At 36.0% G+C, this 22,792-nt stretch overlaps 3 protein-coding genes across 12 annotated transcripts; 1 reads left to right on the forward strand and 2 right to left on the reverse strand.

The window, feature by feature from the left end:
* Positions 1-1,686: 1,686 nt before the first annotated feature.
* On the forward strand, positions 1,687-5,809 carry BiP/grp78 (glucose-regulated protein 78). The gene is made up of 8 exons (NM_001247707.2): positions 1,687-1,863; positions 2,992-3,259; positions 3,350-3,564; positions 3,654-3,896; positions 4,175-4,654; positions 4,760-4,914; positions 5,031-5,113; positions 5,196-5,809. Exons 1-8 carry the CDS (start codon positions 1,806-1,808, stop codon positions 5,692-5,694), a joined length of 2,001 nt encoding a protein of 666 aa, NP_001234636.2. The 5' UTR covers positions 1,687-1,805; the 3' UTR covers positions 5,695-5,809.
* Positions 5,810-6,444: 635 nt separating this feature from the next.
* On the reverse strand, positions 6,445-15,535 carry LOC101245868 (glutamine-dependent NAD(+) synthetase). 2 transcript variants are annotated; one of them, XM_004245433.4, is made up of 14 exons: positions 15,054-15,535; positions 14,723-14,927; positions 13,930-14,235; positions 12,223-12,446; positions 11,950-12,053; positions 11,411-11,545; positions 10,623-10,791; positions 9,774-9,909; positions 8,849-8,987; positions 8,480-8,656; positions 8,046-8,213; positions 7,701-7,796; positions 7,465-7,593; positions 6,445-6,883 (listed from the first exon to the last, which is right to left on the reverse strand). In XM_004245433.4, the coding sequence occupies exons 2-14, from the start codon at positions 14,914-14,916 to the stop codon at positions 6,665-6,667; spliced, it is 2,196 nt and encodes a 731-aa protein (XP_004245481.1). In that variant the 5' UTR covers positions 14,917-14,927; positions 15,054-15,535; the 3' UTR covers positions 6,445-6,664. The 2 variants fall into 2 exon arrangements, with proteins under 2 accessions (XP_004245481.1, XP_025888254.1); XM_026032469.2 differs by having other exon boundaries at positions 14,723-14,948; positions 15,054-15,211.
* Positions 15,536-15,955: 420 nt separating this feature from the next.
* On the reverse strand, positions 15,956-22,468 carry LOC101245572 (phosphatidylinositol N-acetylglucosaminyltransferase subunit A). 9 transcript variants are annotated; one of them, XM_010327039.4, is made up of 11 exons: positions 22,331-22,468; positions 21,726-21,780; positions 21,470-21,613; positions 20,655-21,227; positions 20,393-20,547; positions 18,666-18,756; positions 18,436-18,552; positions 17,490-17,593; positions 16,723-16,813; positions 16,455-16,622; positions 15,956-16,313 (listed from the first exon to the last, which is right to left on the reverse strand). In XM_010327039.4, the coding sequence occupies exons 3-10, from the start codon at positions 21,587-21,589 to the stop codon at positions 16,527-16,529; spliced, it is 1,347 nt and encodes a 448-aa protein (XP_010325341.1). In that variant the 5' UTR covers positions 21,590-21,613; positions 21,726-21,780; positions 22,331-22,468; the 3' UTR covers positions 15,956-16,313; positions 16,455-16,526. The 9 variants fall into 9 exon arrangements, with proteins under 9 accessions (XP_010325341.1, XP_010325334.1, XP_010325335.1 ...); XM_010327032.4 differs by having other exon boundaries at positions 21,470-21,616; XM_010327033.4 differs by having other exon boundaries at positions 21,470-21,616; positions 21,726-21,774; positions 22,331-22,433.
* Positions 22,469-22,792: the final 324 nt, after the last annotated feature.

Here is a 22,792-nt window from a genome sequence, read left to right on the forward strand (position 1 = left end):
TAAATATGTAATACATGTATATACATTATTTCAATAGAACACAATATCACATGATTGTGTGAAAAGCAACATAAAGTATACAATATAATTCTTTTAATTTTTGCCCTCATGATCTAATCTAATTGGCAGAAACACTAGGAAGTGCATAGATCTAGAAAAAATAAATTATATTTACAGGAGACACACTTTCTATATTACAGAAGTCACGGGCGGAGCAGAATGAAACATCACATATTGTATATAAAGCAACACAAAGTATACACTATAATTCATTTAATTTTTGCCCTGTGACCTAATTTGATTGGCGAGAGCATATGTAAAGACACTCTCTCTATATATATGTGTGTGAGAGAGAGACATACATGAGACAACATAAATCTCGATAATATTATATATATAAAAGGTATATATAAAAGATATACCTTTTATATTATAGAAGTCAAAAGTGGAGCACAATATAGCATCACACGGTTGTACATAAATCAACATAATATATACGGTATGACTCTTTTAATTTTTGCCCCGTGGCCTAATTTGATTGGCGAAAGTGCGTGGAAAGGCACTATATATATGTGTGTAAGTAATAATTGCTTCTGACGTACACTCAAAAACTGGAGGGCAATTGGAGGGCTACTCTATGAGCGACCTTCTCTCGACTCTTAATTCGCATCTCAAACTCTTGCAGATCGATCTCTTTGAAGATTGAAATTGGTGAGCTTCTTTTGCCTTCTTCTGCGTATCTCTTTTTATTCTCCTTTATATGATTTTTCTTATGAGTATTCTTTCTCTATTTTTACTTGTTTGTTTCGGTGATTAAAGAAACATAGAAATATACTAATAATCATAAATGTATGTAATTTTCGAGTCTTAGTTTCTTCATTTCTTTTTCTTCATGGACAAAAACATCAAACTTTGCTTCATTTGATTTCTTAATATATAAACATGATAAAAAAGGTTTTGGATGCATCTTAGAAGTATCAATTAGTCCTAAGATCTCTAATTAGCGAAACATTGTTCTTTTATCGTTAAAATAAAAATAGCCTACATGTGCAAAATGAAACCCTAGATTCTTCTTCAAATTAATCAGAGTATAATAAATTTCTCATTAAAAAGAGACTTTCCAATTAAAATTAATCAAGAATCATTCATACACAAATTCTTTTTCATTGTTCTTCGCATTAAAATAATTTTTTTATGTGATTTTAAAAATATAGAATTGATTGATGTACAATAACATTAGTTTATAAAGTAGAAGCTTACGCTCAATACACGCAGATCCTTAAAGTATTTAAAAAATTGGTCAATTTTAATATTAAATACATATATTATTTATTTTTAACTAAATTGACCAATTTTTGAAATACATTAAAGATCTATCCAACAAAATTTCATACATTAAATTCAAATCTCATTATTTTGATGTACTTATGTCTCTCTATGGCAAGTGAGCCTACTTGAAATTCCTAATAATCTCTCATGCTGACACGTGTACAGAAGCGAATCATACGGTCGTGATCATCCCAGCACAAGATCAATCGCTATTGGCTCAAGAATTCACCCTCCTCTTCCTATTGGCCCACGTCATTTAACATGACGTGTCTAATGTCACTCTTTGAACGGAGACCCCTCGGGTCTTTGTTCAGTTTCTCACAGTATAAAAAGCTCCCGATCACCTCGCGAGGCTCTATATATATAAATCTCTCATCATTTCCAGTTCTTCATAACTGAAAAAGATAAACAGAGGGATCACATTGTGTTGTACCTGTAGCTTAGTGTATTCTACGTTGATTACGAAGGAAGAAGCTATGGCTGCCTGTTCGAGGCGAGGCAATTCTCTCGTCGTGCTAGCGATCGTTTTATTAGGTAAACTTTCTGTTTCTATTTGCTCGTAGATCTGTTTTGATTATTGTTTTTTGAATTTTTTCTGGTTTATGAGATTTGATTTGTTATGTTATGATCTAGAATGTAGTAGATCCTAGATCTGTTAGCTTTTGTTTATAATGTATGCGTTTTCATTGTAGATTTGTAGGTTTGATGTGCTAATTTTAGATCTAGCGATAGTTTTCACACAATTTCACATCTGTTTGAGGATTTGTATGGTGTTTTGTGTGATTGATATGGCTTGTTTTGATTTCCTCGATCGTGTTTAATGGAGAAATGATTTAGCACTGGAATAGAATAGTCGATGCATGATTCATGTGGTGCGCCACAGGAGAATTTCAAATGCTCGTTTATGAAGTGGAAATAACGCTGTATCTGATATGAAATTAGTGGTTAGGTGCTTTATCATTTATAAATATAAGCAAACATTTATTAGATTCTCACTGCTATTTTCTCCTGTTCTTGTTTTTGATTGAAGAATTACATCATCTAATCAGATGTTGATAACCGTGGTGTGTGTATATTATCTATTTATAGTCCCATGGCAAAGGTAGTTGGTTCACATGCACCCGTGCATCTGTCCGTGTATGTATTCTAGTTTCTACTCTAGATCAGATTTTAACTCCAGACAGAGAAACAAGGTCACTGCTACACTGGCATTGCATATATCCTGAACCTTTTAGACATTTATCGTCGTCCTCTTTTTTTTTTCCGGGTGACAAGCCTTTTAATTTGTACTTGCTAGAATGCTAATAATTTGGGATGCATGTTTGGACTGTGGTTCTGGATGATGTACATTTAGAAGGATCGTTTTCAGATCCTATGGATACTTGAAAACCCTTTTATTTAGCTGACTGATCGTCTGAATATGCGAAAAGTTGCTGGTTTTTGTTCTTAGCTTATCTATGTTCTATGACCCTTTTTTTATTTCTACTGAATAGCCTGTATGTTGACTTGAGTTGAGTGGAATAGGTACGAATGATTTATATGACTATGAGTTCCATACGTGCATACATATATTCCTTTTGCTGTGTTATGTCATGAATTTCATATTGTACTTCCAGAGTCTGATGAGGGTCATCTGTTATCTTACTCTTTTCCTTGAAACAGGCTGTCTTTCTGCACTTTCCAATGCAAAGGAGGAGGCTACAAAACTTGGTACCGTTATAGGAATTGATCTTGGGACAACCTATTCCTGTGTTGGGGTGTACAAGAATGGTCATGTGGAGATTATAGCTAATGACCAAGGAAACAGGATTACACCATCATGGGTTGCATTCACTGATAACGAGAGATTGATTGGTGAGGCTGCCAAGAACCTGGCTGCGGTCAACCCAGAAAGAACAATCTTTGATGTTAAGAGGCTGATTGGAAGAAAGTAATGGACAATTCTCAATTAGTTTCACATGTTTTGTTATGATTGTATATCTGTCATGCTAAGAGATGCTTTATCTTCTTTTTTTTTCAGATTTGAAGATAAGGAAGTACAGAGGGATATGAAGCTGGTACCGTACAAGATTGTCAGCAAGGATGGAAAGCCCTACATACAAGTCAAAATCAAGGATGGAGAAGTTAAGGTATTTAGTCCTGAGGAAATCAGCGCCATGATTTTGACAAAGATGAAAGAGACAGCCGAAGCATTCCTTGGGAAGACTATTAAGGATGCTGTGGTCACTGTTCCTGGTATGTTGTTATCAGGTCCCAAATGTTCAATTTTTTTGTTTTCATTTTTCTTTTCTGTCATTATTTAGAGACTTGTCTCGTCTCTGCAGCATATTTCAATGATGCACAAAGACAGGCGACAAAGGATGCTGGTGTTATTGCTGGATTAAATGTTGCTAGGATCATTAATGAGCCAACAGCTGCAGCCATTGCCTACGGACTGGATAAGAAAGGTGGTGAGAAGAACATTCTTGTCTTTGACCTTGGTGGTGGGACATTCGATGTCAGTATTCTGACCATTGACAATGGTGTATTTGAGGTTCTTGCAACAAATGGTGACACCCATCTTGGAGGTAAGGATCTATGGTATAGAAACAACTTAAAGTTGAGCATGACACATTTTGATACTGCTAACCATAATGCTGTTAGGGTGTCCTGATTGTATTTTCTAATGGACTTCTCCTCAACTTGATATCAACTAATGAAATGCTAAAACACTTTTCTATTGATTGCACATTAGTGGGGTTGCTCTTTTGGGAGGGTATTTTATGATAGCTGAGGAAGATTCAGATGCCATCCTATGAGATAGTTATTCTTAGATTATATTTTGAATATCCGATACATCTTGCAGGTGAGGACTTTGATCAAAGGATTATGGAATACTTCATCAAGTTGATCAAGAAGAAGCATGGAAAGGACATCAGCAAGGACAACAGAGCTCTTGGAAAGCTAAGGAGAGAAGCTGAGCGTGCCAAGAGATCCCTTAGTAGCCAGCACCAAGTCCGGGTTGAGATTGAATCATTATTTGATGGTACTGATTTCTCTGAACCACTGACCCGTGCTCGCTTTGAGGAGTTGAACAATGATCTCTTCAGAAAGACAATGGGACCTGTGAAGAAGGCAATGGATGATGCTGGCCTACAAAAGAACCAGATTGATGAGATTGTTCTTGTTGGTGGAAGCACCAGAATTCCTAAGGTGCAACAGCTCCTCAAAGACTATTTTGACGGGAAGGAGCCCAGCAAGGGTGTAAATCCTGATGAAGCAGTTGCTTATGGTGCTGCTGTTCAAGGTGGTATCCTCAGTGGTGAGGGTGGAGATGAAACTAAAGGTACATGATCTAATTAGTTTTCTTGCCATAATTTGCTTATTGGTTTTGATAACGTGTGAGTTTGCAGCTTTTGGTGAATGATTGTGACATGTTTCTTGTATGCAGATATCCTTCTCCTGGATGTCGCTCCTCTCACCCTTGGTATTGAAACCGTTGGTGGTGTGATGACCAAATTGATCCCCAGAAATACCGTTATCCCAACCAAGAAGTCCCAGGTCTTCACCACTTACCAAGACCAGCAGACCACTGTCTCCATTCAGGTATTGCTTTGCTTCATATTTGTGCAATCCTACAGCTCATTATCCAGAAATGTTCATTAACCTGTCCTCTGGTATGCTCCGATTCTCACTGTTTTTTCTCCACATGTTGATTACAGGTTTTTGAAGGTGAAAGGAGTCTTACCAAGGACTGTAGGAATCTCGGGAAGTTTGATCTTACAGGAATTCCTCCAGCTCCAAGGTCAGTTACATTTCTTCTCTTTAGATAATTGTACAAACAACTTTTTGGGATCTGAATTGGAAACTTGATATTGTTTGAACAGGGGAACCCCCCAAATTGAGGTCACATTCGAAGTTGATGCCAATGGTATCTTGAATGTCAAAGCAGAAGACAAGGGTACTGGAAAAGCAGAGAAGATTACCATTACAAACGACAAGGGCCGCTTAAGCCAAGAAGAGATTGAGCGTATGGTTCGTGAAGCAGAAGAGTTTGCTGAGGAAGACAAGAAAGTGAAGGAGAAGATTGATGCCCGTAACGCTTTGGAAACCTACGTGTACAACATGAAGAATCAAATCAACGACAAGGACAAATTAGCTGACAAACTCGAGTCTGATGAGAAGGAGAAGATTGAGACAGCAACGAAAGAAGCCCTTGAATGGTTAGACGATAACCAGAGCGCCGAGAAAGAGGACTATGACGAGAAGCTCAAAGAGGTCGAGGCAGTTTGCAACCCAATCATCACAGCTGTTTATCAACGATCAGGTGGAGCCCCAGGTGGCGGTGCATCGGAAGAAGAAGATGACAGCCATGATGAGCTGTAAGCTGTTCCAAAGAATCTCCATTGATACTGCAAAGATGCAGGAAATGAGGATATATAGAGTAGTTTGAAGTGAGGGTTAGTGCAAGTTTTGTCATTCGTTCTGAAAAATCTCTCCCCCCTTCGCTTAGTTTTTTTTAGGTGAAGATTTTACTAAAGGATGTTTCCGTTCTTTGAGAACGACGGCTTGTATGTTGCTTCGATCTGTTGAATACAACTTCAGAATTTTATTTAGTTCATCTTTTGAGCATCATAATCTGACTCCTATTTCGACCCAGTTATTACATTGGACATGTTCTCTTGCTGACAAGTGCCAATACTTTGGATGACTTGTACCTAAGAATACAATGATACAACACAAATGAAATAAGACAAATAATACCGCATATAGTAGAAAGAGAAAAAGGAGGAGGTTAGCCTCCTAATCTTATTGTTAAAAATAAGGATATAAAGTAGTAACGAATTCCGAAACCTTGTTAATAAAGTTAGCCTTAAGTTTGGTCGGAGTTGAATTATTTCGATATAACCTTATGGTTTATTTAGTTAATAAAATTACTTATGGTCGGGATAAATTATGCTCCCTAACAATTGCGATTTTTTTAATCCTATTTCGAAGTTAGAATCAAATATCGGTGATTTTGATCTAAATAAATGATCCCTAAGTTCTCATCATAGTCCGGCAAACTTCCTTGCGAGGAGGCAAATGCTCCTATTGGAGCTTCTCACCTTTTTACCCTCGAGATTTCGATATAACTTAAGAAGAATGATAGATTTGATCTCAAAATATAAAATTTTTTGTTTATACAACAGATCACAAATGATGGGGTTTTCATTATTGAAAAATATTGAACTGATTTTTCTTAAATAAGAGTAAATTCGACGTACGTAAATTAGACTCAATAGTTCAGAAAACATTTGGAAATCCTGTATCTCCTTATCAGCTGTATTATGAGCTAAACTGTGTCAAGTTAGAATTAGAAGCCAGCTCTTGGATCACCCGAGCCTGCTGCCACAACACCCATCCCACCATCAGCTGTAACGTTCACATTTTCCCCATCAGTCGATTTTGTAAGAGCAATTTTATCACCATCAAGCTCGTTTACAAGTTCATCAATCTTGCGAAACTGGTAAGGCCATCGGACATTGTACAGGAACTGGCGCAGATCAAACCTATTGTCCTCGGGTGAATAACTCTGCAATACAAAAAAAGTCATATGCTTGTCTGATGAAACATCCAAAGATCATATAGCAGTTTTATTTTCATTTTACTCTGTGTAATGACGGTCTAAGATGCGATATAGTAAGTGAAAACTCGTATGGGCGAATTTGACTTGGTTGGGATTGAGATGTGGATGATGATGAGGCTCCTCTGACGAAACAAACCTAACAAAAGCATTAAAATGGTTTTAAGCCTCAAGTTGCATGGATATATAAGTATTTCCATAAGAGCATTTGCAGACTTTCTGCATATGTTTGAGGTATCCATGAAGTGCCTAAAAGCCATCTCATGAGGCGAGGATTGTCCACGGCCATATAAAAGGCCATACCCAATCTGTAAACTTTAATTCTTTTTCCCCCTCTTTTTTCTTTTTTTCTCACTCTCTTATGAACCGCAAAGAGAAAAGCTTGCGATTCTGGTCTGACTTGAGCTCTAACATTCAAAGCGGTGACTTGCTAGTAACCTTATTCAATGCCCTATGTGGGACTACTCTAACATTACCAGACAGATATCTCAATGCAAGTAATGGATCCATGCAACATAGAAGTGAAGTACCTCAGCATGATATGAAGGTGTCATGACAGTCATCTTGTGTCTATTGATGGAATAGTATTTAAAGAAGTATTTCACTTTGTCAGCCACCTCTGCAGGCGTCAACTTTGTTCCCCATTTGTAACACAAATTCTGCAATATGATCATTCAGTACTTGTCAAGGACTACAAAAATATGTGGAAGAAATGACCTATAACAAGTCTGATTCTATAATGTCTTACAGAATGAACAGGACAAACCTTAAACATTGATAGAGGTCCACAGCGGAAAATCTTGCGCAACCGTCCGTACACCGAAAGTTCTTCATAGGTCATACCCATATCCACTTCATCCAACTGTTAAACAAATATTGTAATGTGAAAACTTCTAATTGCGCTTGATCACTTCTTCATACATAACCAAACTCCACATATTTAGTTAAAAGAGATGTCAAGAACTTTCATGCTAAAATTATCGAATCTAGGGGTGAGAACTCTCCCAAACGGAAGGATGAAAAAAATACCAGAAACAGGAAATAATGGTCACCAGCATTACTAGGAAAAGCATCATAAAGACTGAAATTGGCAGTAAACTAAATCAGATACCTGACTGTAATCCGCACGTATAGGCTCCAATTCAGCAGTGGGCGGTGCAGCTTCAATCTCTGCCAGGGATGAGTAGCCAAGATGAACGGCAGCCCATTTCAGAAATGTTCGAAGATCCATCTTACTGATACTTCCAATTGGATTTATATCTGCTGAACTACAATCATACTGCATGATAGACAGTTATCACCAGGATATGTGTTAGAGAAACAAGAGATCAGCTAAAGAAAAACCGTGAATCCAATTTGTTACTATCTGTTTATTGACATTCACCAACCATAGAATAAATATACAAGGAGAGTTCAAGACGGCCACAAATCAATTCAAAACGCACTACAGTAGTAGTTTCCCGTAAATCCTCGGTTAACAAGATGCTATTATAGGATAAATGCGGTTAATAGTGACACAATATTTCAAAGAACAATTTTTTTTACCTTTGTTAAGTAACCACGCAATCCTTCATCCACATTGGAGCTACCCAAAACCAGATAAAACCCAGGTTTGTTATGGACCCATGGCAGCAGAGATGCTAACATGAATGCCAGGACCATTCGGACCCGAGCTTGAATGTTTTGCAACCCTAAATTTTCAATGTTTGATCCCCCATCTACCTGCAGACAAATAAACAGGTCAAGATTGCACTGTGAAGCAATAGCTTAGTCTTTATTCCAGATATAGTTTCTCTTAGTCCAACCAACTATTAGTTGACCAAACAACATGAGGTTAAGGGTTTCACTTCAGTTAAGCGAACACATAAAAGCAAATAGATAGATAATGGTAATATTTATTTCAAACTTTTCTACCTTATAGCGTGGACGCTTTCCAGTGAGTGTTTGAAACAGAGAGATTAGCGAAGAGACCACTCCATCGATGCTCACATTAAGATGCCATGATCCTACCTCATCGGCCAACACCTTTGCCCGAGTTGTTGTGGCTTCTGAACTGTCATATGCATACACTATCAACAACACAAGTTTATCTCAACTATAAGTCAAATAGATCATTTTTCAAACAGAGTTCTGGAAAGAAGAGTTTTAGTGTTCTACAGAAGAGAGATTCTATTGAATAAGACATCTATGATTCAATAGAAAAGGTCTGAAATCTTTTATTTAATCATCTGCTTCAGTTGGGGATGATCATTCTCGCTCTAATATACTCCACCATATACAAGTGAAACATGCAAAACCCTTAAAGTTCAAAGCAAAGGTGTCATTAGACTCATGGTGACTATGTAGTTCTCAGACTGCTACTGAGTACCTTGATGTTAGAGAATAAATGTCATTTGAGGACAAATCATAGGTAGGGCTGACCCCTAGAATTCCTAGGACGGGTATAAGCTTGGTTTAGCAGGCAGTAGCATGACAGTGAGTCCAGCCAAGAGTTCACGATGACCCAAATTCTCATATTTGTGAAGTTCAAATTTCCTACATTTATTAAGATTACTAAAAGGCTCCCTAGACCCCACTTGTGGGACAACACTGGGTATGTTGTTGTACTAAAAAGGCTCCCAGTTCTGAACCAGAAGTATGCTGCCCAAGGCCAGGCAAATAAAAAAAAATTCCAACTGAAAATTAGCAAAGAAGTTATAAAGAATACATATAGATCAGCAAAGCAGTCATTTATTACTTCGGAGTTTCAATTCCATGCCAATTAAGGAACCAGAGAATACATATAGATCAGAACAGAATCTGAGAAGGACAGAATAATGGGACTTGCTGACATTCTTACCTATTTTCAGATCCCATAAAAACAGTGTAAAAAATGCGTCTAGCGAATTCTTTGCTATCTGTTGGAAATTGACCATCAGTGTAATGGCCAATTCGAATAGCATCTGCTTTTATCTGCTTGTCGCCGTTTGCAATTTCTGCATTGACAGTTATAATTGAATTATAAAGAAAACAAAACTCAATAGTCTGCTTATCTTCAGACATGCTGCTCATGCTGTTTACCTTGAACTAAAATGATGAAATAGACATTACTAGCAGCATGATGCAATTTATCAGCCAGCACAACATAACTGAAGACATAGTATGTGTATAGGAGAGCATGCATGAATAATAAGATCATTCATACAATTTCTTGCCAGCTCTAGAACATTAGACGAAAAAACAGTTGATCTGAAGCAGAAACAGAACCTTGACCACGAAATAAATCAAGGATCCTCCTAAATTTTGGCCATGTTGTAGCATTTTCAGTTCAGCAACGCCACAAGAAGTTATCCTAATATCCTATAAGTGAACCATCATTCTTTAGAAATTTGTTTACTTTACCAAAAAAAGAACTCCATGCTCTCACTTTTTTAGAGAAGAAATCATCAAATTTAGTAATCATACAACACAACCATTATCTATCATTTTCCTCCGGCGGCTATTAGTTCACATAAGAAACTAGTAGAAGGTTCAAACGGCTATAGAGGATAGGGAAACATACAACTGCATTTTTATCCTGCACCCCCAAACTACGGAAAAACCTATGTACTATGACGACAATACGATTGTCAAAAACTAGCTACAAGTACAGGGAAATAGCTAGAACACAACAATATATATGTTTAGAAGGGCAGTTAGTTCAATAAACCTTTTACTACAAGCTGGCACATTGAACCAACTATAGCAGCAACGGAGGAACTATCAGCACCACCAGAAAGTGGAAGCAGAAAACCAGATGCACCACTTCTTCTTAGATAATCCCACAGCCAGCAAGCAGGTCCAAGTGCTATTTCCTCCTCAGGAGAGTGGTATCTAATCTGGAAAGAGAATGCAGTTCACCAAGCCAACTTAATCAAGCAACGGAAGAATCCACAAGACATTACACTCGAAACTAATGGCTTAAGATGCAACAGAACTCAAAATAAGATAGAACTAAATGTAGTGTATAAAAAGCTGAAATATAAGATGCTTTGCAAGTCCTTTTCAGTAGATGGATGGACGCATTTTTTAATTTTGGCCAAGGTTGTGGAATAACTTCAGCTTGAAAAACTCAATTGAATAGAAGCATGTGATCAGAGATCAATCTAATGGAAATGATCAGAAAATTAAAGCCTCCAACTCCCCACCGACACACAAAGGCAGGAGAAGAGGAAAGAGAGGAAGTATGAAATCCTTCATATAGACAGACCCTCTTTCTCCTGAGAGACATAAATTAATGGCTCCTAAAAGTTCAGTCCACGAGTATCTTAGCATAAGCAAAATATCCATAAGTTGTGACTAGGAGAACAACAAAATCTTTCTATGAAAAAGGTGGAAGCGGGTGGTGCCTAAGGTTTTGACTCAGAAGAGCTACTTAAACAAGAAAAAGTACGGGGATTACTCATTACAAGGGCATATGTAGGTTTTCAAAACCATCGACCTTACACAACAACTTACCTTGAGTGGACTTGAAAGTGACATTAGGAGGTTAAAAGGTTGGCAAAGCTTGTAAGGCACAAATACTTTGGAAACTTTAGCTTTACAACTTGCTTGCTCTTGAAAGCTACTGATAGATGATCTGAGACTTGCAACCTGGTACAGAAGGGGAACTAAGAACCATTGTCATTAAAAAAAATGGATAACTAAATAAAAACATCAGAGATTTCAGCAGCAAAAGATTTCACACAATTATGCATACATCAAAGAAGCCTCCACAAAATGCAAAATATGCTGAAGTTCGTACCACTACATTGTGTTATTTCTTTCAATGAAACAAATGTAGAATCAGTACTAAAAAACACGGATGAGCAATAAATATATGCAGATTACGAAGTTGAGTTGGATCATTATTTACACCATAATCTGATCCAATTTGTTCCCATTAGTTTGGTAACTGCAAAAGACTTAGGCATCCACTTACCAATTAGCAAAAAAGGAACAAGTAATGATATTATATAACAAAAAATTTAGATATTGAGTTAAAAATTCTAACATACCGCATCTAGATCAATTTGAGCAAAAACCATTTCAACATCCTTCAAAGAAAATTGTGAACCTTGTGCTACCATATCTCCGTTTACAACAACACAAGAGCATCCATCTGCCAAAGGTAAATGAATAATGAATACACGGTCATAATAAACCTGCTGAAATAGGTTAGAAAAGTGAGTTAAACACAATTATCTTCATATCACCTAAGCTAAGAAATACAGCTTATATAGATTACTCATATGGTAGATTACTACGAGGACAAAAGACAGGCTTGCTACCATAATAGAGACGGCCACCATCGCATCCTTGGTGATTACTGTACATGTAAACTCCCCCTCGAGTATGTGTGGCACTTATGAAAGCACGATTGCGAAGATCAAGCTTTCGTAATTGATGATGACTTCCACTTGCATTCATAAACACTTCAACACCATTCAATGCAAGCTCAGCATGAGGAGGTTGAGGAGTAAAAAGTTCCTCACAAACTTCAGCTGCAACAGCTCTGAAAGCAACATTAAATGAAGCTTAAAACCATATAATATGATGGTCAAGTCGATAAGCTGTAACTTATCTATTGATACACATGCATGATTTGTTTGACTGCTAAGTTCGGGGATGTGTATTAAGTAAGAGAAATCTCCCATGATATGTGGCCACAAAGAAGAATTTAGGCTAGGCAGAGAATTTTCATTTTTGTTTCTCTTATTCCAATTTTCTTTTGCCAGATGAGCACATTGCAATCAAGAATTTTATCATTTTCCTTTTTTTTTTTTTCGCTTTGCAAAAATAAAGAATTTTCACAAAACTACTAAAAAGATAACATAATGTCGAGTTACTAACTAAAATTACTCAACTTATGTCATTGTTAATTATTTAAATCCTAGAAGTGTTTACAGAGATTAAACTTAGTTAAGTAGCAGTTTCTCAATCACTACGGAAACCATACAGAATGGCTGACACCAAATCGCTAGTCTACAAATGGGGCTGAAATTTTGTGGATGCTGAAGTATAGCTCCTTTCTAAGTGACTTCTATACTCTAGCTGATGAAAGGATTAATGTTATAAGCAGACTTAGAATGTTCTGCACATACACTTCAAAAAACTGGTTATGAAAGGATAATCCTAAACAATAATCCCCAACTAATGATAAGAAGAAATGGAGAATTTATATTTTAATCTCTTATAAGTTGTTTCGTGTCTAGTTCAAGGCATAGTCTACCTTTTTCAGAATGTTTTCAATATTTCATGGTAGAAGTAACTTATATCTTAAGTATATGTTCAATGATAGGTAATATTTAGTGCATCCGCTATTAAACTAGCTGGTCGTTATATTTTATTCAGTTACTCACTTTCAAAAAAGATGTTATACTAGAGGATATTTTTTTATATATAAAATGATCAAGTGAAATGCAAAAAAGCCGATAAACCCAAATACATTGAACTAGAACCAAAAAGCAAAAAGGCCAGTTCTTTAACACTCCTGAATATTTTTTGGTTTTTAATTTTAAGTTTCTTAAATATAGATGTGTTTTGGTTTAGGCAAAAACCGGATCACCAAAACCATGCACATTACAAGCTAAAGGGACAAGTTTCGAAAATTTAGTGCCTTCCACAAATATGTTTTACCAACTTCAATGCTCAACTTAATACAAGTAAATTCTAAAAACATGTGTTTTGAAACATAACACTGCAATTCTAAACATGACTACTTTTCGGTCTTCAACTCATTGTTTGTTTGTTATTCACAAAGCTTTCTAATTTTGAATGACCAGGAAAGATAGGTTCCTTGAACGACATCTATATCAAATAATACTATATAGAGGGATTAAATCCTCTTGTAGATCAAGAAGGCTATAAACTAAGCAACCAAGAAGACACATAAATTCTGTTTTCAAGTCGCCCAATCAACAGCAAGAAAGAGAAAGAGGGGCAGAAAAGCAAAACAATATCTAAAAAAGGAATAAAGAAAATGAACGTCAACATACGTGTCTAGAAACTGGACATAGCCATAACCAAAAGGCACTGTTGTTTGAGACAAAGCATCTGAAACTTCACTTGGAAGATGGAAGTCCTCAAGATGATCTTTTGATTTCCATGCTGTAAACCATCGAAGTTCTCGATAGTTGCCATCATTTGCTAGCCACATCTTTGGCCTTATCATGATTATTTTTCTGTTTAGGCACAACACTTGACAGTTGTAACGTTCTGAATCTTTGATAACAGGCATACCGAAGCTACATAATATCCCATCAGTCCAATCTCCTAACAGTAATTCTTTTAAGCATTCCCACCTGCGAGTTTGTGAAGACATTACAAAAGAGGAATGAGCTCAAATGATTTCCTCACTGAGGTGAAAGTACTCTGCTCAGTGAAACACAAACACATTATATCTGTTTCTAATCTATGTGGGTATTTGGCCATGAATATATTTACTTTTTTCCTGGAAGTGAATTCTGGAAATCATGTTTGGCCATAAAATTCCATAATTCAACTTTTGTGAAATTTGAAGAACACAGAGAAGTCCTTTTCACTTTCCCCACTCCAAATCACTCACAAAATTTTAAAAATTAACACAATTTGTATTCATACTCAAACTACAAACTCCAATTTACACCCATTTTCACCTTGAAAACAAAAATTACATTTTTCAAATACACCAAACGGGCCATTAAGCTACCCCTACTGAATTTTGTAAGCTAATTCATATGAAGTATGCATTTTTATAGCCGAAAACGCTTCATATTTATCAATTTCAGCAAAAAAAAAAAAGGAACTTACGCATGAGCAACAGTATCGAGTTCTAAAAAATGATCTTCACAACCATATCCAGTGATTTCAAGCTCTGGTCCAAGCCTGATCATAGCTCCAGCAGCTTTAGCCTCCGCAATAGATTGCTTAATGTTGCTTAAATTGCAGTCGAAATCCATAGCCCATTGGTTCAAATTACACGTAGCTACCTTCAATAGCCTCATCTTCAATTTCTCTGTAATCAAAAAAATTCAAACTGTATATAAACAAATTCACTTCCTTGCTGCAATTTATAGATTTTACAATATGAATTTTTTTATTTTAAAAAAAAAATTAGAAATTTGATTTGAGTTTGACGCACCGTTTGAAGGGTTGGAAGTATTTGACACGTCCAACTCCACACTCACCACACCAATTCTTGATTTTCTTGTCCAATTTTTTGGGTGATAAATGGCTAAAAGATTGTTTTAAAAAATAAAATAAAAATAATAACTTCAGTTCCTTAAACAACTTGTGTATGTCCCTCCCCCCACTAGACAATACTTTTAAAATACAAAAATAAAAAATTGTCTATTTTGAAAGTAAAAGTTAAAAACTGAGTATATTAAGGGCAATACATTCAATTTAGTGTTGTGGAATTTTTCCCTTTGGTCTTACAAGCTATTGGATTCAAAGTTATTGAACCCAAAAGTTTTTATGAGGTTGGATTTGGGTTCATTAACCAACTAGATAAAAACGATCAATATTAATTGCGTATAAAAGAAGTTTAATCGATAATAACCTTTTAAAATTTTAAATATATGAATTTAAAAAAAAATTAATTTAACTAACTCCAACATGCACGTGAATTGACATATAAGAATTAAGATTTTGTTATATGCTTACTGTCTCATTATTCAATTTGGTATTTATTTTGAACCAAAGGGTGATAACTTTTTTTGGTAGGTATTTTAAAGACGACGAGTCAATGTGGCATATCTTTTCAGTCTAATTAATACTGAGCAAATTTCTTTGCGTTTTGTGTAGCTGTCCATTTTTAGTACTTACAATTACGTACTAAGGGTGCCAGTTAATATTCTAGAGTCTATTTTACAACCAAAAGTATATATCAAGGAATCTGAATTATGAATTTGAATTTTGACAGTGGACTAGATTTAGATTTTTTAAAAAAAGAAATAAAATAAAAGTAAGTAGCATGTTTGAGAACATAATTCACATGAAAATTAGTACATGTAAATTTTGGTTCTTCTTCACAACACAATCTACTAAACTGGGTAACCCTATGTTCTCCAAGCCCAAGTACATTCACAGAAGAACTCCTATAAATGCCAAACCAAAAACATTGATATTACACTGCCACAGAACTGGCATATATTGATAAACGTAACCTAAAAAGAAACCGGTGGCATCATCCTCAGTGACTTATATTGACAATGGCATGTTAATGAGTTTGATCTGTTCATGCTTTAGGGAAAGCCTTGGATGCTACTGCACCAACTATGAAACATTTGAACATGCCATAGGATCCTATAACTCCAACAATCGTTTTTCGTGGCAATCAAACCCCAGAACCAAAACATTCTGGAAACCGCTTTCTTCCTAGTAACCTGTTGTTGTTTGTCTAACATAGAAAAATGAAACGTAGATTTAAAATTCAAGTTTCAGTATTTTTAGTGATTTGAAGGGTCAATTAGTTTGAGGAATAGAAAGGAATTGATAAGAAAAATAGTTCAAGAAAGATGTACTATGTAGAACACTTTACCTGAATCCTAATTCCACATTGTGTCTGAATAGTAAATGACCCTGAGCTGCACCAATGGGTGAAGCACCGGAATCACAAGTTTTCTTCCTTCCTGGAACCTAATGGTGTCTCCTCATGTTGAGACTTTGGAAGTTGAATATCAGGTACCACCTCAATGTCCTTGTCAGGCTTATAGATATCAACAAAAAGAATGTTGGTCTATTAGAAAAAAAGAAATTGCAATACAAAACCAAAAGAATTTGTCAGTACATCTGAGTGAGTAACTTACCTTCCATAGTTGCAAGAGACGCCAGAGCAAAAAATTTACTATCATAACTATACAAAATATTTTCCCGGCCCAAGTGCCACAAGTAAGGTACCTGGAAAATTAACTTGGAAGTTTAATCAACTGCAAGAAACATTTATTCATATGCAAACTCTATACAATCAATGCTTAATAAATGATACAGATGGCAACCCAAAATGAATGTTCAACCGCCTTAAGGCCTACAAGGTCGAGCATTGAATCTAGGATGTATTTTTTATTTCCCGATCATTGGAAGCAATCTTCACTGGCTTAATAAATGATACAGATGGCAACCCAAAATGAATGTTCAACCGCCTTAAGGCCTACAAGGTCGAGCATTGAATCTAGGATGCATGCTTCCCCCCAGTCTAAGGTCACCAAAGGACCAAAAACAATCATGTTCAGTTGCTTGAAGGCCTAGAAGGTGTCATGTAAACCTTGTGTATGCACAAGTTAGGACATCAAAAGGAGGATAAAAAAATCCAGAGAAATTTACGTTGCAATACAGTTATCTCATTTTACTTGTACCACAAATTACCCCCCCCCCCCCCACACACACAAAAAAAAAAAAAAAGCCACGTTTTATTGCTCAAGCTTTATTAATTTAAGATTCTATACAACAAGAAGAGGGTCTTTCACTACTAAAAGAGAAATAACATATAACTAATTGATTTTTATCTGTTCTCAATTTATTTCTCTAGGGTAATGACATATCTTAACAAACCATTTTTCTTCAGAAAGTAGTATACCTTGATAATCGATCTAGCAAAGGTGGATTGGAGCATTTCAAAGCACGGTTGTAAACAATTTCTGTCCTCCTGGCTACATCAGGCCAACTATAAAGTTTTTTCATCTGGCAGTAGAAACCAAATGTCAGTAAGATCGCTATAATTCTTATTCTTAGTTAACAAACCCGTAGAAACACTTTTTCACATTATCGTTTAAAACTGTGCCCCAAATTAACTCCCTGCACTTTTTTTAATCATAAATTCTGCCATCGGTGAACCCACTAATTGAAATGGATTATGGTTCTGGCTCAACCCAAAAGCTAGCTCGAGGTGAGGATTGCCCAAGATCATAAGAGGATAAATCCCCAATTCCTCCATCAATATGGGACTCTTAACATCCGCACCCCCTCACTCCTAGGAGATTGGACATCTAGAAGACGGACAAAATAATGTGGGGGCCTAAAATTGGGTAAACAAAGAATCAGAATGGGACTGCCCAGAAGATTTTGTACCTAACTCAACCCAAAAAGCTAGCTCAAGAGGTGACAATGACCCAAAATCATATAATGAGACAACAATCAATTTCCTCCACCAATGTGAGAACTTAACAACCACAAACAAATCTTTCCCTTTTAACTACTATATCTTCAGTCTTCTAATCTATCTTAAATGTCCGCTGCATAGCTGTCCTCTCTTCCCTTCCACAAAAAGAAGAGCAAAAACTCATTGCAAGCATAGTGTCTTACAGGAGGGGGGAATTGAATTGGAAATATTTTTCTTTTGTTCAAGAGATTGAGTTGGAAGACATCCATGAAAGATTGGGGTTAACCTCAATTTCCTTCAGATCTCACCTAAAATACGAGACTATTTATACATCTCAAGAGAGTAGAAACTAAACAGCCCTTGCTACCTCGCTCAAAAGAAAAGATGAAGAAAAAGGATAAGCAAAAGGAAATGTGGTACTTACACGATTGTGCATATCTTGTGGATCGATCTGAGGAAGCATATATATAGCTCTTGTGATGGCATGAACCATAGTTGTAGGATCTGGCGCAGCCAGAACAACCATATCATCTGGAAGAACCTGGACAAGAGGTACAAAACATGATAAATAATAACGAACAACTTACAAAATATAGGCAAGAAGATCTTGAACTATTAACTAGTCAAGCAAAGAGAAATGAATCATGGACATGCCTCTGGAACACCTCCTACACGTGTACTGACTGTTAATAATCCGCAACTTGCAGCTTCCAATATAGCGATGCAAAATGCTTCTGTTAAAGAACTGGCACAGTAATGCAAGAAATAGGAGCATAAATGAGGATTAGAAACGGGGAAGGTGGAAAACTGGTTGTTGTTCAACCACAAATCAGGCATGTTTAAATATCCTCAGATGATATTCTTTTGTGACTGCTTTTGCAGAAGAAGAATGTGTAAGGAGCAATTTCAATGTTTTCTTTATTATTTTTGATGATTCTGGAAGGAAGGATGAAACCGATGAATCCAATTTAGCTTAACAGCTGTGACACAAGTTCTAAGGAGCCACACATCATTCATGGTTTTGATATTTCAATCTCACATTTGCAGTTGAATATAAAAATCAACTATGTAAAGATTTTTTTTTATTGTGCCACCTAGTTGATTCCTTTATCTTATTAAGATCACATACTCAATGTTGCAACTTGAAGCATCTTTTTGTTGAGAAAAAAAAGAGCCAAGGAGGATGCAGAATCGACTACGTGATCTTAATGAGAATTACACTTCCATGGATTCTCCAACTGAATCCTTTCCCTTCAAGATGTTTGAATTCTACACTGACTTTTCCAAAATGTCTATTCCATCAATCATATGGACATGGGAAGTACAAACAAAAGACATTCCAATTGGCCGGTAGCATTCATCTTTGTAAAGTTTACTTATTAAAGAAATTCAATATCATTTTTCTTCTACAGTTCATGATTATAACATTCAACAAACATGTACAGACCAACAAAGCATCACATTTCAGTAGATTATCACAGACTGATGCAACCAAAGTGCGGTCTAGCGGTCAATGAAGCTGGGAGTGGAGATGACGGTTCAAATTCTAGCATAGGACAAAAAAGGTTGATTTCTAGTCATCCATCTCCACCTTGGTAGACTCAATTACCCGATATCTACTTCGGTGAGAAGTAGCATTATACCTGGTGGATAAGTCGAGGTGTGTGCAAGGTTTCTTAGACACCGCCAATATAAATAAATTTTAAGAAAACTGTGAAAAATTAAGCAACATATTTTGTGTATCAAATAAGGGAAACTTTGCATTACAAACAATTATCATAATTAGTGGATCAACATAGACTTGGTGTATGTAAATAAGCACCTAGCATCATTTATTCTGTATCAAGACAAGGAAAACCTTTGCATAACCAAGTCTTTCATGACCCCCCCAAAAAAAGAAGAAGGGGAACATATGTTTTTTCAAGGCTGCACAAAAAGAGCTCAATATCATATAAAGAAGAGGAAGAGATGCTTTCCACTGACAACGCCCAACAAATTCCTCTTTGGTCATATAACTTATCGAAATTTTGCAAAAAAGCACATATCAAAAGAATTACTACCTACGGAAAGAAAAATATTGATGTAAAGCATCTAAAATTTCCAGAGAACGAAAAACAGAGAAGTTTTAAAGAATTTAAGATAAAGAAACTGAATAGAATCATCAAGCAACAAAATAGAAGTGACTTTGAGCTATAAGATAAAATATGTAGATCATGATTGTATAAAGGATCTCTTCTTCTTTGTTCCTGTCAAAATTAAACCAGAAGACAAGATAGCATTTCTTAAGAAGGAAACTAAGACAGATGTCAAATAGAGGAACTTCAAAGAATAAAATGATATAAGTTGTAGGGTGTACATGATAACTCTTGAAGGTCTCGCACCTGTTCAAAAATATATGGCCAGTTATTAGTACAGACCGTACTTTAGCATGAGGGACAGCCCCCAACATATCAACACGGTCTTGAAGAGAGTGTTTTTCCCTCATTTCTTCCAGACGCACTCGTTTGGGTCCATCTCCTCCAACAATGAAGCGAACCTTAGAAATGCATCCAAATGAGTTGCCAAAGTTCAGAATTCATAAACAAGGTCAAATTCCATAGAGTAGTTTTGTAACGAAGACCATGATGATAAAGAACCACTTACATTGGGATGCAAACGGCATACTTCAGGGATCACTTCAACGAGTAAATCTGCTCCTTTCCGATAGACTAACCTACTTATCACAACAATTACAATTTCATCCCTGCTGAGTCGCTCTGGAGCAGGAGTAAACATGGCTGTGTCCACAGCATTTGGAATAACATAGACCTTTTCAGGCGGCAGACCAGACCTTAAAACTGTATTCTCTTTGCTTGTGTGAGAAACACATATAGCCTGAGTTACATCGGCTAGAGTAAACTGTAGCACCTTATTCATGTGAATACTTCCAACATCTGAAAACCCATAGAGAGAATGATCCGTGAATACAACTTTGTAACCCATTGTGCGAGCATGCATTAGAGCTTCATGACATAAGGTTGAGAAGGCTTGATGTCCATGTACCAGCGATATCTTTTCCCTTATCAGAATTGTCCTAGTAATTGAAAGTGTTCCAAAGAAGGTTGGCAATGTATTTTGCATGAGAAACGGCTTCCAAGGGACATAATAAACTTTCAGCCCATTTGTCATATATCTTACTCCAGAACGATTCTGATAAGCATGAGTCATAACTACCACCTGAAATTTATACAAAGGAACAAAAAATGAATTCATATAAAGTATCTGATTATAACAAATCAAGCTCCTATCTCTCTCTCAATTTCACTCTTTCTTGACAATTTTTTTACTATGCAGATCAAAACTAAGTCCCTTCCAGGTACAGACAAAGTAGATTATCTTCACGGGGAACAAAAAAATTAATCTCTTATCAATCATATTCAATCAATAACACTTTAAGACAGGAGACTGTGGTTACTGACCTTGTGGCCTTCCTTAATCAAGCATTGTGATAAATAGTATATATGATTCTCCACACCACCAAAATTGGGGTAGAAAAAATCTGAGACCATTAAAATTCTATGTTTTTCCGGTTCACCCATGATAACAGATCACCACGGACGCTTCTGCTGCAGAAGAAACCATTTACACAACAATATAAGAAAAATGCCAAAAAAACAACAACATATAATTTTACTGCATAAGATTGTAAGGCATGATTCAGTTGATAGAACTTACCCTATTTTGGCCAATCAAGTTTATCTGATTTTAATGTTGTTTCTTCAGCCTGTAACTGAATAGAGCTACCATTAACAATCATTTCCCAACCTTAAAACACAAAATCAAATGACATAGCATAATATCACGTTTGATGCTTTTTTTTTATGACAAGGGAAACCGCTGCAGCTACCCTTGGGGTGTGCACAGGTGCAATAGCTCGCAAACCACGTAGATATCACGTTTGATGCTTAAACCACTTCGTTCCAAATTTTTCCCAAAATGTCACTATGCATAGACATTTCTACTATAGATCATAGGATATCTACGACACTGTGCAAAGCAAAGCCACTAACCAAAAAATAAGAAACTCAAAATTACAAATCTCCGAAAGAAGCAAAAACGCCCAAATTCAGTTCAAACATACAAAGATATATCATGCATGAGAAAAACGAAGCTAAATTACTAACATATATACATCCGAAGGCAACAAATCGCTCAGAAAAGAAATAAATTCGACAAATTAAACGAAGAAACACAAGTCGAGATCACACCCAAAAGCAGAGCAAGCACCTAGTAGAACACAGAGAGAAACAGTAAACCGAAAAGATGAAGGAGATACATACATACATACATGGGAAGAGAAAAAGAAGTGAGCTCTACAAATCTGACCAAGGCGATGTAAAATGTTAATGGCGTTTCTATGTGTTTATTATGATATTATTATTGTCACTAATTGAAATTTTCTTAGTATTAGTTTGTTCCTACTTGCTAAGCACATGTTTTTTAAAAATACTTTTTTCCTTTCAAAAATCAATTATATACTTTAACACTTGCAATAAAAAGTCATTTAATTAAATTTATAATTACTTATTTTCTTTTAATTTATGATGTGTTTAATTTATAATGTGTGGTGCATATATAAATATATCATTAATCTAATGATTTTGAATCTATTTTAAGACTCGATCTATCAATATTTATTTAACTATATTTTTTATTAGACAAGTGTTTATGTACATCATAGATGAGCGAGGAGTAAATTGTCAACTTACCAGTCTTTAGCTCGCCGAGTTCGAGTTCAATTA

This window comes from Solanum lycopersicum, chromosome 8 (assembly GCF_036512215.1).
Source record: "Solanum lycopersicum chromosome 8, SLM_r2.1".
NCBI lineage: Eukaryota > Viridiplantae > Streptophyta > Magnoliopsida > Solanales > Solanaceae > Solanum > Solanum lycopersicum.